This window comes from Triturus cristatus, chromosome 2_1 (assembly GCF_964204655.1).
Source record: "Triturus cristatus chromosome 2_1, aTriCri1.1, whole genome shotgun sequence".
NCBI lineage: Eukaryota > Metazoa > Chordata > Amphibia > Caudata > Salamandridae > Triturus > Triturus cristatus.
Genome location: NC_140581.1, coordinates 781,221,400 through 781,241,370, shown reverse-complemented (window position 1 = coordinate 781,241,370; position 19,971 = coordinate 781,221,400). Strand labels below are relative to the sequence as shown.

Below are 19,971 nucleotides of genomic sequence, written 5' to 3'. Positions count from 1 at the left end.
TCCACTCACCGCTTCGCAGACAGGGCGCTGCTGGTCCTCGGGCACCAGACCTACATTTCTTCGTCCCATCTACCATTGCCTTAGAGAGCGGATTGTTGTGTGGTTCATTTTTTACTCTTTCAGCTCAACTTAATTTAAGTTGGGAATTTTTTCATAGCTATGTTTATGTTCATTTGCATTGACTCTTCTTCAGCTGTTTGGCGTTTTTGTCGTATTTATTGTTGTATCCGTCAGTTGGTGAGGTCCTGATTGGCGAGGCACTTTGGGTCCATAGAAGGCATCCTTTTACTTTGGGGTAGGTGGGACAGCGGTCTCATGGGGCCCTCCAGGCAGTGCTTGCAGGAGTCGACTAGAGGGTGAAGGGGGTGTGGGAGTGCTCGCTGCCAACAGGCCTTACAGCCAATCCCCACACGGGTGCCAAGCTAGCACGGGCCCTTAGGGGCATAATGTGGTTGTAGTGGGTGCCTGAGGTAGGTAACCTCGAAGAGAGACAGGCCCCCTGCACAAGCTTACCATGGGGAGGGATGCATAGCCGGAGGGGCTCCCAGGTTGACCAGTCATGATCTTGTAGGCTCAACACTGGATACGAAAGGGCAAGGCTAAATATAGTCAAGAGAGTGTGTTAGGGTTAGCCATCCATCACAATTGTAAATACAGTAAGTTTTATGGTGTTTCTTCATATAAGTTTATAAAGTGATATTGAGTGCATTTTAATGTGAGATGTTTTTGTTATCATAATAAATATGGCTGGGGTTTATGACCCGTCAACCCAAAGGTTTTAAAAGCGTGGTGTGTGCAGTCTTTAGCAACGGGGGATGATGGAGGTACAGGCCGGAAGATCCATGGTCATTCGTTGGTAGGGCTGGTCTCTGCAATACCTGGCCATATAGGGCACATCAGACCCACCAACTCTAGTACTCCCCACCCCTTGCCTACATAGGCCTGACATAACTACTATCTGAATGACTAAGGTGAATGGTTGAAAACTGTTTCAGTAAGCCCATACATCAATGTGGAAGCAAGGACTATTACACAGCTTCATATCAAAAATGCATTTTATATTCAATAAAAGTTTGTAACCAACATCATAAATCTAATAAGGCCCATTATGATCTTTGAGTCACCAATATGACATTGAAAAGTGCCTTTTGCTTGGTTTGCCTCACTCATACTTGGCAAATACACTGTGCATAATCTCACATTGTTATGGAGCACCAGGACCAGCTATATGGTTTGCCTAGAGATTCAAAGGATTGCGTATTTAAAATATGAAAGTGTGCAACAACATGAAAATAGATTAGGCAGTCTACTTCAGGTTGTGCTTACAATGACAATAAACCATGGGAGTTTCTGAAGCAATGTAAAGCAGAACGACTCTCATGGTGACATACTTTTTCAATGATATAACGGTGGGACAGCAACACATTACGAAACATTAACAAAAAACAAATGTGCTACTTATATGGGGCATTCATGGCAGTTCGAGCCAAATGGAATGTCACTGCAAATGCATACTTTAAGAAAACAGCTACTGACTCGCATAGGGCTGAGATGGCACATTAACTGTACGCCACAGACAATCTTGCACTTTAATGAGTTATACAACGCATCCTAATCAGCAGTGCATTTAATAGATGATATACTGTAATTAATTTAATAAAATATTCATAGCAGCAAAGATTTTTGCAGTTATATCTGTCATTGCCATCAGTTTTTTTCTATAGTGTAAAACATAACCGAACTAGAAATCCTTTTTTTCATCGCGTTATTTAATATACACTTCAGCCAATTATAAACAAGAGTTACACGGACTTTGTGAATACCAACTCTACTTACAAAATCTACAATCCCCTGAAGTAATTTGACATCCTTTTCCCGAGATCCACTGCTCTTGTTCAGCTGCAAGTGTAATGCTGGGGAAAGATTCTCACCTACAACTTTCAGCCCAGAGATCCTGAAAAAAAGGACAATGTGTTTACTATGTATATTAAAATAGAATAGAAAATTTAAAATTGCCCATTGGTTAGCTGAAATGTGTTAAGAAGAGCAAGTTAATTACGCTCTTTCGAGTGCATATTCTAATAGCAGATTTTTCAGATTCTGAATTCCCAAAAGCGTCAACTAGATCTGAAACTTTTCCAGTAATCGCTCCTGTGTGCCAACATGAGGTGCTTTGGACTCCGCAGCAATATTGCACGACCTCCATATCTGAATATAGGCATTACCCCTCTCTTACTAACTCTTCAATGCGGTCAGATGTGGATAAGCCTTCGTAGACTGTTAACATGACAGAGTGCCAAACCTAACCGAGGACCCTTTCAGAAAAAGTCCACTCCACAGAACCGAGAGCCCGGAGGACAGTGAGGAATCTATGGTTAGAGTAGCCACAGAAACAGCGCTACAAGACTAAAGTAAAACTGGTCCTCCAAATGATTTTTTCGACCTGCACATTACTTACATTTTGAATAGACATCAAAGCAGTACCTTTCAAAAGGTGGAGGGTCTGAGGGCTGGTCTTTACACCAGGACATCCTGCAGAACTGAGCGGGCGAAATGGCCCTCAGCCAAAATGAGCATTGAAGCAGTAGTGTATGGTGCAAATTTTGACAAAAACCCATGTGGCTGCCAGTCCAACACTGGACGTCCTCTTGCCGGTGCTGTTGTGGCTTTCTCAGCTCTGTTATAAAGGGCCTGAAGGTCCTCAGGATGTAGCTTTCTGGCAAAGGAAAAGCATATTTTTATGCATAGAAAAATCCCTCTCGACGAGGTCCTCTTTTGGACCACTGTACCCTTCTTAGCATGGGCAAAGCCAATGAAAGGTTGGTCATCTTTAGGAATCGTCTAACTCAGAAAGGAGGGAGAGTGACAGACTGTCCCAAGTGGAATGGTGACAACACTATCTGCAGACAAGAAGCATGACTTCATATCCCCAACTTGTAAGGGAAGAATGTGGTATATGAAGGTTGCACTGAACTCTTGTAGCACACTGACATTGCACACAGAAGTAATCAGAATGAGGAATGCCATGTTAATAGCTCACAGTCTCAATGAACATTTGTGTATCAGCTTGAAGGGGATGCACATGAAGATCGTAAGGACCAAGTTAAGATTTCACTGAGGCGTAATAAAGGGTGCACGAGGGAGAATAGAAGTAAGTTCTTTAAGAGACAGGTGGCTAGAATACTGAAGTTTGGTCAGGGAAATTAGGCAAGGCCAAAACTGCGGAAAAATAACCTTCAACAGTGCCTGCAGCAATGCCTTTCCAAGCAGAGACAGAACAAACATCAGAACTCCTTATTACTTGGCCTAAAGAGTCTCCATACCAGGCCACGAACTTCACCCCACCAGAGTAAACCGATCTAGTCGATCGGTGTCAAGCTCAAGGACAACATCAGTCAATCAATCACACAATCTGGAGCGATCAGGATGAGTTGGAATAGGACCCCTAATGATCTTTTTCAGGACACTGTGCACTAGAGGCAGAGGTGGGAAAGCATACAGGAGACCAGAGTCCAGCTGCAGGTGACTAGGCCTCTCAATTAGCCTTGAGGCAGAAGGTTCAGTTCACAGTAAGTTCAACACTGCCTGTTCTTACAGAAAAGATCTACCACATTGGGTGATGAAGACATGAACAACCTCCTAGTGTAGTGAGGGCTGCAATCTATATACATACATTGCTAAGTTATTATAACCGCATTAGATGTTAGAAAGCCATCTTGCCACTTTTTCTGCTTTTGCACATGACACTGCAGCTACATGTTATTATTTGAAAACTGCTTGCTCGCTTTTTCTTGACACGAGAACTGTCTGTTGTTCACATCGCTAGACGTGCGCTGCGACCTTGGTCTAAACATTGTGTAAAGAAACAGTCTGGGTCGCTAGACAATGCATGTTTTTGAGTTCAGGTTGATCGGCCCACTATTTAGCCATAACACGCACACAGCTGCAAATACCTGAGAGTCGAGTACTTTTAATATTGCAGGCTGCATGCTTAACACACATTCTGAAGAAGAGCTTTCCCAGGAGCAGAGCACACCTGATCCTGTGATGTGATTCAACTAAGCTGATCTTTACGGTATGGGGTTCCCCATTCAAGCCTAGAGACCTTTTATTAGTATAATAATAGTTTACTAGTGAAAGGAAGGTGGCTGTATTCCACTGTCATTTGTAATATGATCTCTCCTTTCATTTTTTATGGTATTGTAACAATGCTGATGGTTTTGATTTTAATCATTTGTCTGCTTATGTTAGCCAAAGTACTGCATCTTAGGACACTAGGGTTATAAAATAAACTCTTTAAACTTTACCGTGTCAGTTTACTCCTGTTGTGGACTGATATGAGAATAATAACGAACAGGTATTTCTGATTCCCACCATTCCTGAGAGTACACTAAGTCGCTTGTTCTGGGTTGTCTATACATTGGGACCTCCGCGATAATACGGATAACGAATGGGACACGGATGCTGGTCGGATAGGGGTTCTGGGTTCTGAGGTGAGTTTTTGGTACACCACAATTCATTGAGGTCCTAGTTTCCTGCGCATAGTTCTGTGCATGAGCAGAATCCCTGCAACACTGGTGTAGACACAATTTGTAGCCCACCAGTCAGTGTTCGTGAGCTCGTCTGCCCCAGCAATGAGAGAGCCTGCAGGCTTCAAAAAGATTCCCTTAAGTTCAAGGCTTCAACTGAGTGTCTGAACCTCCTGGTCCAAGTGCTCACATACTCACCCCCGCGGCACTACATGGGAGGTGTGTTGTCCATCAGGACTTGGATCAACTTCCCCTTTATGAATAGGAGAAAGGTCCTCAGGGCCAACCGATTGACACAAAGCTCCAAATGATTGATATGGTGCTTCTGCTCCACTTGGAGCAAAGGCTCCTGACTTCCATCTCCTGAGCAGCCCATCCCAGAGACCATATATCAGAAAATACTGTTCGCTCTGGGCGAAATAGGAAGGTCGGCCTGGTGCCTTTTCAGAAATCCAGATGTCAGCTTGCCTATTCGGAAATACAGATGTTGCTACTTCTGAAATAGATATTGTCTGAGAGGAAACCTTATACTGGGCCCATTGCAGGCCAAGATTTCACTGCAGAGCCTACATATGCCAATAAGCATGTGGGACCAGAAGGATAAACAATGCTATGAAGTCTCACCAGTACCCCAGAGGGAGCCTGAATCATTGGAATCATGACCTGAATGCGCCGGACTTGCTGAGAGATGGGAAAGGCCTTCAAAGCCACCATGTCCAACATTGCCATATAAAGGGACTCAATAATGCAAATAGTGCCATCTCTTTTGCAAACACCAAGGGATCTGAGGGGAGGCTAGAGGGCAGGACAATAAAATACGTGTTCCAACTCCTCCATGAAGTGGAAAATACATATGTGGGACTGCAGGACAGGCAAATGAAAGCAAGCATCCTGCAAGTTTAAAGACACCATCTAGTCCCCTAAATCCAGAACAGGGAGGACTTGGGCCAGATCACATCTTGAATGTGTCCCTCTGACGAAAGATATTCAGAAACCAAAGGTTTAATTTCATTCTGAAAGCATTATCTTGATTAGGCACCAGAATTTATGGGGAGAAACACTCTGACCCTCTGTGTCTCAGGAGGTCTTTGTCCCCTTTGATCAGCAGTGATTGAACTTCCTGGGCAAGGATGGAAGTGTGATATGTTGAATCTAAAACATGTAGATCAGGAGGAGTAGAGGATATAAAGACGAAAATGTACATGTACTGAGAAACCTGCAACATCCACTGGTCTGAGGTAATGGCATGCCAGCCAGATATATAAAATGCCCCATGTATGACCATATGAGGGAGAATAAAAGTATCATACAAGCAGCAACAGTCAGGAATAAGTCAGTTACCAATAGGCCAATTCCAAAACCTGGCATAGAGGAGGAAAGCAGAAACATAGTGTAGAAAACAATGAAGTATTATACCTCTGTGCAAGTATATTGACCATCCTACAGTGGGTCTAGGAGACCCAATCATCAAGTTCTCATCAAGTAGACAATGCATGTTACATTTCATTCACCGTGTTCAACAGTACTATACAAGCAGTAGCATTCTTACAATTTTCTACTACCATTGTGTGGAGGTACAGGAAACTATCATAGGAGCAGGTTGCTCTACGCCTCGTGGGCATGGGTGGCAATAAGTAGTCTATCATTGCAAAACAGACAGGTGGGTTGGGGGTGATACTGAACCTGCAGTGACTCTGGATCTCAGATAAACCAGTAGGGGTTCCCAAATGTCTCTAGGATGGGATCTTGGCGGCATTGTGTTTCAGAAATGTGACAGTTGGTCGGAGCAATAAGCTACAGTAGCCAGTCCTTCACTCTTGGCGCCGGCTTTCTGCCCCAATTCATAGTCGTTCTGCGCTTGGCCAGGAGAAGAAGCATAGCCGTCAGTTTCCGACTATCAACTGGAACATTCTTGACATATCCCAATAAGCCTATTATTGGTGTGCACTGAATGTGTGTTTCGGTTATAGCCTGAATTATCAGGAAAATGTTGTTCCAAAAAGCAGCCACTCTTGGGCAATCCCACGCTAAATGAAAAAAAGTCGTCGGTGGTGCAGCACATCTGAGGCAAATGGGGTCGCCAGTCAGTCCCATCTTGTGTAGTTGCAATTGGGTGCAAAAAATCTGGTGTAGAAATGTAAAATATATCAGGTGGAGCCTGTAGTTAGATGAGATCATTTCCATCTGTCCACAGCAAAACGAACAGTGGACATCTATTAATTCAGGACGTATATCAGTGTCCCATAGCCATCTAGCATGAGGGGGCTGCGTCGGGGAGCTACATAGGACCAGAGTACATTTGTGTTATCAGTTTGTCGGATGCCGTCATGGTGAGTACATGTTCCAGTGCCGGCAATTTCAGGGGTTGCGTTGGGGAAAGCGTTATTCAGTGCTCGGCACGAGGCTCTAATATGGTAATATAAAAGGAGGTCTAGTGAAGTTGCTGTATGCGCGGCATCCGTTGGCATTACTTGTAGGAATATGTCATTAGGATAAAGGTCAGAGAAAGTGTATATGCAAAGGCGACCAGCCCTCTGCTTTGCCCCGTTTTCCTGAAGCGGCAGCATCAAAGGGTTATCATGCAGTGGTATTGACTGCGCATATAACTGCTCTAGCTCACACCTTTTTCTTATGCCATCCCATGGCTTTCGGAAGCACTCAATAGTGCGGACTTCACCCCTAGGCGTCCTGTATAGGGCATATAGGGCTGTATTTAGGGGCCACGGGTCCGCTCTATCCTTTTCTATTACAGCATGGGGCTAGAAGGGAGTTGGGTGAATCCAGAAGTGTAGAAATTGTGCCTGTACACAAAAGGGGTAGAGGGTCATATTCAGTGCACCCATTTCTCCATGAGCGAGTGGTTATGTGAGTAGTTCCCATGAAATGTGGGGCTGTCTACCCGTCCATAACAGGGACATCAAGTAAGAGCGAAGGCATCGCAGGAAAGCACACGTTGGTGCTAAAGGAAGGTTTTGGAATAGATATAGGAATTTAGGTAGCACTATCATTTTGGCTATAGCAATGCGGACGGCTAGTGAGAGTGGTAACTTTAGCCACACTGGAATTCTATCTTCTAGCCACTCCATCGCATGGCCGAAATTTGCAGTCCATTATTCCTGCATATCACGACTCAACCATATTCCGAGGTAATGCACTGGGGCGGTCCCCATATCAGAGGGTATTCAGTATGGAACTCGCAAGTATGGTCTGTGAGGGGGAAGAGCGTGGACTTTGCTCAGTTTATATTTATGCACGAGAGGCCCCTCGAAGCGTATCATCTCCCGTATTATCGGGTCCAAATTTTTTGCGGATCGCTCACGTAAAAAGTAACATCATCCGCATATAGAGAAATCATTAGCCCCCTAGAAGAGAATCTAATCCCTCGCTGCGTATGGTGCTGTTAAGGCCTGGCAGCCAGGGGTTGCATTGCTACTACGAAGAATAGCAGAGAAAGGGGCCATCACCGTTGTGTGCCTAGAGTGATTTGTATGGGCTTAGAGATGAGCCCATTGGTGCGGACTCGTGCAGTGGGGAGTGTGTATACCAATTTTATATAATGAAGAAAAGTAGAGCTGAGGCATAGCCGTTGGAGCAATGGAAAGAGTCCCACTTCAGAGAGTCGAATGCCTTAGTGGCAGCCAGCAAGGTGGCCACTGTTTGCACTTGTGGGTCTAGGTGATGCATTATTGTGAAAAGCATCCGCAAGTTGTATGAGGTGGAGCAACCTGGAATAAATCCTGCCCGAGTCCTCAAACATGGCCAGCAGATGAGGAGTTAGGAGGACGGCATATTCCTTATAGAAGGAGGTGGTAAAGCCCTCAAGGCCAGGTGCCTTGTCACTTGGAAGGGAGATAATGATCTGCATAATCTCCTCTACCGTTATGGGCATGTCAAGGGACTCCCTGTGTGCGTTATCCAGCCAAATTAATTGCAAAGTGTCTAAGGATGCAGTCAACTCCTCTCCGTTTAGGGATGGGCTGGAAGTGTATAGCTTGGCTTAAAACGTGGACATGGTGTTCAAGATTCCTGCAGATGTGTCCTTGACACAGTTGCCTTCATCTAGTAATTCCAATACATATGTGGAGGTGTGCAGGCTTCTGAGAAGATCCGCTAATGTCTTCCCAAGTCTATCCCCTTCACCATAGCAGCGTGTCTGAGCATCTCTGCTAAAGTATTGCACTTCTCGCTCTGCCTCCTCTTTGTATTACTCCTGCTTGTTTGGAAATACATGCACCCCATAGTACCGCCTTAAACGCCTCCCAGAGCACCGACAGAGAAATCACAGTGCTCTTATTTTGTTTGAAGTAAGCAATGATGTATGCTCGTATCTCCTCCCAGAACACCCAAGACGACACGTGAACGCACTAGGGAGGTGGGGGGGGGGGGGGGGGCTGTGGGGATAGGGGGGAGCCTGCAGAATCGACAGTTCCAAAAGAACGTGGGCATGGCCCGATAACGTGCAAGCCAAGTGTGTAGCCTTTGCACCCCATAGCTTTACCTCATGGGATATGAGCCAATAGTCTATTCTCAACAATGTGTTGTGGTGAGAGAAGACACGTATTCTCACGCTGCCCTCCCCAGGACCATCTCTATATGTCCAGCAGATGGTTGTCCTGTATGAACATGGTGCGTGTAGATGCTCCGCTGGGGTGTGGACGGCTGAAAAGACCAGAACCATCGTAATTGTCTAGGACCACATTGAAGTTCCCTCCCCAAAACGTTGCGCCATGTGTTCTCCTTGCCACCAATCGCCACAGATCACCGAAGAAACTGGGGTCATCCATGTATGCAATAACATACCACCCCTCCGTGTCTACAATGACATCCTTGGATCGCCAGGGCAAAACTTTGCGAAGTAACATGTCCCTCCCCCTGGCATAACTGGAATAAGGTGAAGTGTAAGCCTCCCCATACCATCTGGCTTTTAAACCTGGAGCAGTGCATGTAGTGAGGTGTAGCTCTAGTAGAAAACCGATATCTATCCGGTGCGGTACCACATACACCTGGACGAGGCGGGATTTGCGATAGTCATTGTGACCTCGGATGTTCCAGGTTAGACATTTTATAGACATCTAAGTGGAGCCGTTTATTTGGCTTAAGATTGTGATGTTGTGCGTGTCTAATGCATGAGGAATGACAGGTTGACCATGTAGTGAGATGTCGCTGAATTCCACAAATGAGTTAAAAATTAGCAAGGCAGAAAATGTCAGTAAGCACAATCCCCAACCTTCCGCCTCTCACCCACTCCAACCCCTGAAAATGGTTGAGCTTCAGTACCCTCAGAGAACGGGGAAACATCCGAGGAGGCAGAACTGGACTGGGCTTACTCCCCTACCATCAAGGTAGGGAGACCGGATGGGCTCGCGGCCTGTGTATATGCACCACAAACATATAACAGTAATACAATAGTCATTGTGGGGTACCAGCAGGCTGAATGCAAAAAACCTGTGTCACTTGTCTGAAGTTAGTCCCCATTAGGGATCCCTGATATTGCCTGTATGCCTGCATATCTGGGACGGTTCAGTCATTTTCATTTGGGGGATTTTCTGTGGAACCCTTAGCCAACTTCGCTGGGGATGCCTGGATCTTGTTAAGATGCTTACCAAACTTAAGGGCTGCCTTGGCTTTTGTGAAGAAATGAGGCTTGTCGTCCTGCATAATACAGAGCTTTGCTGGGTAAGAAGTGCATAAGGAATGTTCGCTTGCTGAAGAAGTCTTTTAGCAGGAGGAAATTCTCATCAGGCAGTTTGGACTGCAATGGTGAAGTCCGGATAAAAAGATATGTAGTTTCCTTGATGGGTTAAGGAGAATTTCTCACATGCCAGACCTAGGATCCTATCTCTGTAATTCAGTAGGCTGGCCACGATGGGTCGTGCAAGTGCTCCCGGGGGATTTCGGGGGCCAAGGGACCTGTGTGCCCTCTCTACAATTATTACAGGTGACAGGGCCTCCCCAAATAAATCCCGGAGGAGCAACTCCACAAAACCGTCCATGATGGTGAAGGGGGTGGATTCAGGAACGTCTGACATGAAAGTTGTTACGCCGTGATTCAAGATCTTCATTCTTAGCTGTGATAAGATTTAGGATCTTGTCCATCCTCAGATGTTCCTTAGACTCAGCCTGGGCGTCCTCTGCATCGGAGACTCAGCTTTCCACCTGTTCAAGTCTGGAGTCATGTTTGTCTACTCTTTGCTTCATGTGATCTAGCCTGGAGGGGAGTGCGTTTAACTTGGCGTCAATGGCTCCGAGGCTGGTTTTAACATCTAGAAACTGTTCTTTAACAGCATCATGCGTATCACCGCTCGGAGTTTCCGATGTGGTCTCCTGGTTAGCGTGGTGAGTAGCGCATTTGCTCTCGAAAGTGAGTTTAAGCTACCTAGTGTCCTGCTTACCCATGTTTCCCACTTGAATCGATGTGTGCCAAGGTTCTCACCACGCAAATCATCCACCACCCAGCGTTCTGGACCGATTCACTATCAATGTGGCCAAGTTGTGAGGCTGTGCCCTGCCGAGCACCGCCTGACCCTTCGTCCTGCCGGCGGGCACAAGCAGGCCCCAACCTTGCAGGATCGCATACTGCACTTTATTCGGCCGGGGGCATATCTGTCAAATGAGGATTCACAAGCCCCAGGTGGTACCGGTGCAGGAATCAGCAGTGAAATGCAGTGTGGCAGTTAAATGGAGGCAATTATATTAAAGGAACAGCTAGCCTAGAGACACTTCCGTAACTGCTTTGTTCATGGCCAGCTGTTTCACCTGGCGTGCAGTATGCAATTGGGCCACCTGGACTCAAGCCACGTAGCCAGCCAGCGACACGCACATGCCTGTGGTTTCCCTTTCCGACCAGCTCGTTATTTGTGGACCGCCCATGACTCCCTCCCAGTGCCTTGGGTCCAGCCTGATTCTCCCCGCACTCCAAGGGGCCCAGCGGGTGTCTCCTCTCAGGTAATCCACAACGCAAATCACGCACAGTCGGCCGCACCCGCACAGCAGAGTTGCGCTGCAGCAGGCCCAGGCCAGTGCACTCACTGGCGATCAAGACCCAGCTCCAGCATGAAGATCTCGTCATCTTCTTGCGTCTGCCCTGCTGCAGAAGCAGCAGCCACCCCCACGTCACGCAGCAACCTCGGGGATCGCTCCAGCTCGGTGATCCCCACCCTAGTGCTAAAAGTGTACAGGCGTTTCAGGTGCAGCGTAGTCCTTAAGGACTGCAGGCAGCTAATCCTCCCGGTCGGCGATGCCAGGTAGGCCCCGCCGACCACTCCAGCATCTGTGGCGAGTTTTCCTGTTGGATAGGGCTCGCGAACCACAATTCTTTTCCCTTTTAGTGCATCGGCTTTCTGCTGATGTCTCTCCCGAGATGCGGAGAGTTAGTGCAGTGTTTGCACCAGATCTTTACGGATAAATCGATCCTGTCGGCAGAGCCGCTCTATCGAGCGGCCATCTAGCAGCTAGGTCAAGCGCTGCATACGTATGCCTTTATCAATTCTTCCATTAAACTATCAACCTTAACCATGAGTCAAGAGTCCTGGAAGGATGAAAAGCATCACAATCTTGATCACAGGGAGGTACTCAGCTACTACATTAATCAAGTGCTCAGTATGGATGTACCGCTCTCTCAACTGTGTTTGTAGAAACCGTTATAATAAAGGCAATCCCTATGGATGGATGGTTAGGTGGGAAATTAACAAAAACACTACCTGTACACATAGCCGGTTCATGGAGTGAAACTTACGGTGTTAATGGTAAGGAAAACAGAATAAAAGGCACTGACAATAACAGTAAATCCATGATGTTAATACTTGCAATTTAACAGTGAGCTCTATTCACAAAAACTTAAAACAACAGGCTCCAAAACATTTATCCGAAATAACATTCTTAAACACAAATTTGCAGTACGATTTTCATCTGGTCACATTTCACAACAAGTAATGAAATAGCAATATAAAGCTCAATTTCAAGGAGGTGTTATAATGACTACAAACGGACACATTAGCACCTTTGGTGGCGTTGCATAAGTTGCAATGATTAAAACAATACATAAATGTTCAACACGCTTTGCTAAATTGGGTTTGCATTAGAAGGATGATTTAATAAAGGGAACAGACCACTAAATCGAGAGACTGCACACTGTGAAGGAGAATGTTACTTAACCTATAAGCATCTGTTCGCAGTGTCTAGTGCTATAGATTCACATGCTGTGCATACTCCTGCCATCTATTTTTGGACTTGGAAGTTTGCAAGTTGTTTTTCTTCCAGAAAGTGTTTTGTGGCATGTGGGCTGCAACTTCTCCCTTGGTTAACAATTCAAGGGCACGAAGTCCATCTTAGACAGTTTTTTTGCACAGCTGGTGACAATGTGTATGGAGTGTAAAGTCAGTGTAGCATTGTACACCTTGCAAATTGTGCAGTTACAAGTTGGTAATAAAAGAACTGCAATCAACATACGCTTCTGGGGAGGAGGTCGGGCACAAGTTAATCTACAGCACTAAACGCACGAATAGATGTTTACAGGGTAAGTAACAGTTTTTGTTCGTAGCATACGTGGCTGTAGATACACGTGCGCTACACAGACTGTAAAGCAGTGCATTCCATAAGCGGATAGCAAGTGCATGAGCATATTTCTAAAACAAAGTATTTAAAACGGCCTGTCCAACTTGCTTTGAGGGGTGCGTGGGGTGGGGGGGGGGGGGGACGGGGTGGGGAGGGAGAAGAGAGCTAAAACGTCCACACAATATTGACTGGTAAGAGTGTGTGGTGTTGACGTATTGCCCGCTTTGCAGATGCCAGCTAGAGGACGGCTCCCTAAGAAATAAAGTCATAGTCACTGTAGGAAGCTTGCTCTGTATACACTATACCATTGACAAGAATTGTGTGCACAGAGTCCAGGGAATCCCCAGAGATATGGCAGAGGTTAAATTGGGTATGTAGTAACAGCTTTCTTTGTGGTAGTGTGGGCAAGCAGTTAAGCTTATAAAGAGGGAGTATTTCATGTATTCACTCAATAAAGACTGATGCACACACTCAGACTGATTCCAAACCAATTGAGAAAGTATAAAAAAGGTATACTTGTATTTTATTTCTAGAAACAAGCAGAACATGGTACAGGTAAAATATACTTGGAATGCAGGATTTCGCAATGAAATGCAGTTATGATTGAATTTTGCAATAGTTACAGGTTGGTATTAATTCAGGTAGTAGTTTGCATTATACAAAAATTGCTTTTAGAATACTTATAAGTTACTTTTAGATTACTTTAAGTACTGGGGGTGGTATGACTATATACCACACAAGGATGTCACAATACAAGATAAGACCTTTCTTGGTTTGAATTATAATTACTATTTCCCCATACCAAACACCAGTTCAACACTTAAAACATTTTAGTCCCAAAATTTCATAATGGGTTCCTATGGGAAGAAATGGTTATTGGTTTTACAGGTAAGTAAACGTCTTACACGTGGGAGTTTTGGGGGTTATGACCAAGGTTTCCCAAGGTCTAGATGGGCACTTGAGTTGCACCACCAGTGGCACTGGGTCGGCCAGGTGCAGAGTGCAGAGGCCCAATGTTAGCCAACAGGGCTAAGGAGGCCTTCAGTTAGGGACTGCTGATGAGCAGGTCACTCAGGTGCGGTAGCAAAGCTCCTGGGATTAGGGTCAGCACCGCAGGGGCAAACAACTAGCACAGGAGCGGCAGCCGGGTGCAGGGTGCCCAAAAGACGTCGGGGACCCTGTGCTTTTCAATGGAGACCTTTGGTTCGACTAAGTTGCTGCAGGCTCTGACAGGGGGACTTCCTGAAGGTGACCACCGGCTAGAGGGGTAAGTGGGATCTTGGGGATGCCTGGACACCGTCGGGTGGGCCACCCAAGGCCGTGGGGCATCCGGTGCAGAGGTGTTTTCTGGCGCCGGGTTTTCATACCAGCTCCAGTCGCAGTTGGGGGACCCTTCAGTCTGAGGCTCCAGGAGTCATCTTGAAGCTTGAGGGAGGTCGGGGATCACCAGATCCCAGGTCAGGATCGCTGGGGAGACCTCCTTGTGGCGTTGGGCCACTCATACTGGGGCCGTGGGAGTCGGGAACAGAATCACTGGGTTTTGAAGTCTTTCTTGTGTAAATTCGGTGCACACGGGAGACAGTGTCTTTAAGGTGAATGCATGTCAGGTCCTACGGACTCTGGGGGGCTGCTGGCTATGCCAGTTTCTTCGCTGTAGACCGGTTTGAGTCTGGACAAGGCGGTAGGGCTGGGCCAAAGCAGTAGGCGTCCTCTTCTTCCTGGGTCAGCACAGCTCTTCGGTCCTTCCTTCTTCCTTGAATATGAGAAGGCAAGGTTCAGGGTTGCCCCTAAATACTAGATTTAGGGGTGTTAAAGGGGTGTGCAGGTCGGAACCAATGGGTCCCTTCCATGGGGTAGGTACACCCCCAATTATGCCAAACTCCAGTGGAAGGGGGCATGAGCCCATCCCTAATTGGCTGATTCCCCCCATCTTCAAGATGGAGGGGGTGGATTTGTGTACTTCACCCCGCCTCCCCCACCTGAGGGGTGGGGTTGGGAAAGGTAGGCACACCTCTCTTCCTAGCTTGGTTTTCCCACCCATTTTCCCACCCAAAGTGGGGGTCAGAACCAGTGGGTGCCAGTTGCTGGGGGCAGAAAAAGGCAGCGGCAGCTTCCCAAGGCAGCAGGCCTTTGAAGCTTCCTCCTTGTGAACCCATCCTGGGGCAGAAGGCATGACACCTCTGCCCAGGATGGGCTTTGTTTCTGGATCCAGATAGCGGAGGCTCATACCCAAGGGTCCAAAAACCAGTCTGGTGGTGGCGGGTAGCAATTCAGGAGCCACACCAGGGCTGGTCGATTTTCAGGAGGCATCTCTATGATGCTTCTGAGTGCATTTTACATTAAATCCCACACCGGTATCAGTGTGGGTTTAATGTGCTGAGAAGTTTGCTACCAAACTTCCCAGTTTTAAGTACAGCCATTATGGAGCTGTGGAGTTCGTAAGGATGTCATTTAGAATGCGAAATAATAATGGACGGGGACCAGCACCCGGTGGCGGGTGGCCAAACAGGACTCTGAGATCTTTCCACTGCGAAAAAGGGGGAGAGCGAATTTGCTGGCATCAGGGATTGCAGCCAGTTCTGTGAGTAGGACACAGCGTCTCGACCCCCTGTTCCCTCAGGTAGGCCCACCACTCGGACGTTGTTGCACGCGAGATCGCGCATCCGCATAACCCACCCTGTGCCCCAGCATGTGTACTCTTGCTGCAAACTCACGTACTTCAGCAGTTAAGGCCTTAGTGCCTGGGAGGATCTCTTCGATTTTCGCTTCAATTTCGTCGACCCTCTCGGTTACCTTGCGGTGATCTGTATGAAGCAGCATGAAATCTGATGTGATCTTATCTATCTGCCTCTCCAAAGATGTGCGTGTTTGCATAAGGGAGACCCCTATCTGCGTCACTGCCTGGAGTAGACAGTCTATTTTAAATTCCAGTGTGTTTACTGCTCTGGCTGTTTGGATGGTGCTATGGTCTGAGTGGCCAGCATGTTTGTCACTGCACGTTGTCTGCCCATCGTTAATGTTGACCGTGTATGGACTACGTGTGTCCACTGCATCAGCGCAAGGCAGGTCCCTGCTTCCCCTGTCGTGCCTACTGGCTGCCCCACTTTGTTGGTATAGCCGCTATGTGGTTTGATGAAATTGTGTGGCGCACTCAGATTCCATGTTGCACCTGTAGCCGCGGCCCACTTATTGGGTTCCACCAGACGAGTTTCAGTCCAGACCTGGCTCAATCTCCTGGCCTCTCCAGGTCGTTTGCTACGAGGACAGTGGGCACCACTGTGCTCCAGTCTTCTCAGGGCTCCTCTTTTCCTCTCACCCGTTATTCTATGTAGTTCGTGGAGCGTGCATCTTGGGTGCTCTCTTCTATTTGGGCTTGGGCTCGCACAACCTCCGGGCTCCCGCGTGTGATGTCGGGCCGTGCACTCCTCTAAGCCGTTCTTCTTGCGCTGAGGGCTCCTGTTTTCCCTGCATACGTCGTTGGGCGGGTCTGCAGTTTCTACAGGGGGCAGGCCTGGGTCGCAAATGCGACTCTGTTGCTTCTGTTTTGCACCGCTTTGCTGTGTTTGGTATTGGGGTAGTCCCGCCAACACTGGCACCGCTATGCACTCGATACAGCCCCCAGATCCCTGCCACGCGGCCGGAGCAACAGCCTCACCAGTTCTTGGTCCCAGGGCGCTTTGGGTTGGGGCACAGCCTCCAGGCTTATGTAGGTGCTGTGCACGTGTTTCTGGGCCGCTGCCACTCCTCACCTCCTGCTTATTGTTGCAGCGTCCCCATCGATATCAGCCCTGCCGCCCACCAGCCATAGACAGATCTGGGTTCGGCACAGCCCCCTGGATCCTCGGCGGTCGCTTCACTCTCTCCCTCTCATCCAAGATATCTGTTTCTGGGGCACTTATTTATAGGCCTCCTGGTCCTACTTGAGGGAGGGTTCATATACTCTCTATCTAATGTCCTGACCCCTCTAAATCCCAAATATGCATACTGCATTGTGCTGGGAGATTTCAACTGTCACATGAAATGTGCAAATGCAAGAGAAAGCTCATTTCTGCTGGAGAATCTGGCTGCTATGGGCCTTGCCCAATCTATTTTTAGCCCCTAAGCATCTTGCTGGTCACACTTTAGACCAGATTTTCACTTCCTGACCGCTGGAAGTTGATACTCCTATTACTTTGGTCTGACCACCACATGCTTAGGTTCAAATGGGCAAGGCTCAAAGGCCCCTGCTAAGAATGCCAACGTATCCTGTACGGTAAGAGCCTTCCATAAAATTCAACCAGAAGCCCTATGTAGCTCACTAGAAGAGGGTAAACACACCCTTTCCAGTAATATTGATGAAGATGTGAGCCGGATAGATAGTTGGATTGAGACTGCCATCCTAGCTCTTGCTCCAGAAAAGAGGACTCCGCAATGCCGCCTTAAACTGTACAGTCCTTGGTACACCTAGTCGCTAAAAAGTTCAAAGTTTGAGTGTAAACATTTAGGTAGGCTATGGAGAGAAACCTACTGTCAAAAAGCAAAAACATAATATAGAGAAGCACTTAGGAAGTACCATAAAGAAATTAAATTAGCAAAAAACCTATTACTACCCAAACAAACCTTTTTAGCAACATCAGGATAATAAAAAACTGGGAAGAAAACATCTTTGTAACCTGTACCATGCAGCTTGGATGCAGCTCTTTGATGGTAGTTCATAGCTCACAATGCTAAATTACGAATGTAACTTATGAACTGCGCATTAACAAAAGAATCTCAGTGACAAAAGCAGTAACCCACTGAGCTCTGCACAGAAAATACTGTCCTTTGATAAGCATGGTACACATTCTTTGCAGCAGGCATATTAACCCTCTGAGCTACCTTAGATGATTCAAAACTGCCACTAAACAAAACTCCCATCTCTCCCCAGCAGGTACATTAGTCACCAGAGTTATTGTAACACTTTTATTGTTGCATGAAAACTGCTGGATATACAAGGAACTTTGCAGTGCCAGCCCCAGTAACAACCCCCCCCCCCCCCCCCCAATCCTTCCAGCTTCCTGGGGAAACACCCGATGTGGGTACGGCCAGTCCAGCCATGCTACCACCCTCCAATGGTGCCCCCTCATCTTCACATAGACCCTCTCGCACGTGTATTTAATTTATAGTGCTACTCATCCGAAGTAGGTACGGCAGGGTGTCGGGGTGCGTTACATCACACACACACATTACATAGAGACAATGACTCAAATGTGAAATTCAATGTATAGGAAATGCTACTCAAGACATTGAGGCAGACGAGGTGTAAGAATCAGATGTCATCCATACTAGTAGGCAGTGGCGTAGCATGGGTGGGGCCACAGGGGTGGTTGCCTCGGGCGCAATAAAGAAAGAAAAATACATTGTGGTGGAAGAGACTCGAGTCACGTCGGTGCTGTTGTCTGCAAGTGCAGGTTATGTTGTCTTGCCCGCCGGTTCCCGCAGAAGAGCTGCATGGAGCTGTGCCCTCACGTATCTCTCATGGCCTAGGGGCAAGTGGAGGACTGCTCACACTGTTTCCCCGTGGCATGGGAGCAGTGCCACTCAGCGGCACAACAGTGGAACATCTCTTGTGGTACCACTGTCCCGTACAAGGGACTAGTGTCTGCTTTTTGGCAGGCAGGAGAAGCATTTCAAGACTGAGTTCCACGCTTGATGCCTTATGATGTGTGTCTGTTTGAGATGGCGAACAGAGTCACCCGGTGGTGTGGCATCCATTCATTCTTTCATCCATTATTCAGTCTTTCACCATTCGTTTTGACCTTCCATCTGTGTGCCCAACCATATCAAAACCTATTCAACCATTTCCAAAGCTATCCATCATCTATCCCTCCATCCACCCTTTCACTCATCCATCCATCATCTATCCATCCATCCATCATCTACCCATCCATCCATTCACTCATCCACCCAACCATTTACCCTTTCACCCATCCAGCGATCCTTTCACTTACTCATCCATCCAGGCACCCAGTCACTCATCCGTCCATCCTTTCTTCCAGCTCTTCACTCTCCCTTTCACTGATCTATGCATTGTTTCACTCATATAACCTTGCATCCTTCTTTTCACTCATCCATACACCCGTTCGCCCAACCATCCTGTCAATCATCCATCCATACTTTCACTCATCTATCCATCCTCCCTTTCTCTTTCCCCTTTCACTTAGCCATCCCTTCACCCATCCATCCACTCATGAATCCATCCATTGCCTATAACTCATCCATCCCTTAACTCATCCATCCTTTTACTCATTTTCATAAAACTTTATTCGGTGCATGAAAAATGACCATAAAAGCACAATCGGTAAAATTTAAAACAAATACACTACATTATCAAATACAGCAAAATAACAATTCAAAAACTACAAATAACAAATGATACGAACTTAAAAACACATACTTTTCCTGGCCTTAATTGAATGGAGTAAAAACATAGCAGTAAAAAAACAGATATCGGCGTTTTGTAGGTTAAAAACTAAACTCATCGCTTGATTAACTGTACGTATACCATATTTACAGAACATAGGTTTTAAATAGGCAATACGAAAACTCATATACAGTTTGCAGATAAGAAGAAAGTGCACAGTGCTCTGTTGAGAAATGCCATCACACTTACAAGGCCCTTGCGGGTATTTCTTTAGTGTTGGCAATGGCACCAAATGATGAGCAATACCAAACCTCAGTCTAGTTAACACAAACTTATGGGATGGCCTTGTTACACATACTAAATAAATGGGTAAACCTTCATCAAGCTTATACTTATTATAAAACAAAACAGTAGATAGAGAACCGTTAGCAATGGCCCGTTTTCTTGCGGTAAATGGCAAAAAAATAATTTATCACTTTTTTCGTAATTAAAGATGCTGCGTTAGGG

At 46.7% G+C, this 19,971-nt stretch overlaps 1 protein-coding gene across 1 annotated transcript in view; it reads right to left on the bottom strand.

Annotated features, from left to right (window-relative positions):
- The window catches only part of SPTLC1 (serine palmitoyltransferase long chain base subunit 1), a 341,715-nt gene that overhangs the window by 58,896 nt on the left and 262,848 nt on the right, over positions 1-19,971 (bottom strand). The window contains exon 13 of the mRNA XM_085632720.1: positions 1,837-1,954. Coding sequence (XP_085488846.1) covers positions 1,837-1,954 — 118 coding nt within the window. The remainder of the gene's footprint in view (positions 1-1,836; positions 1,955-19,971) is intronic.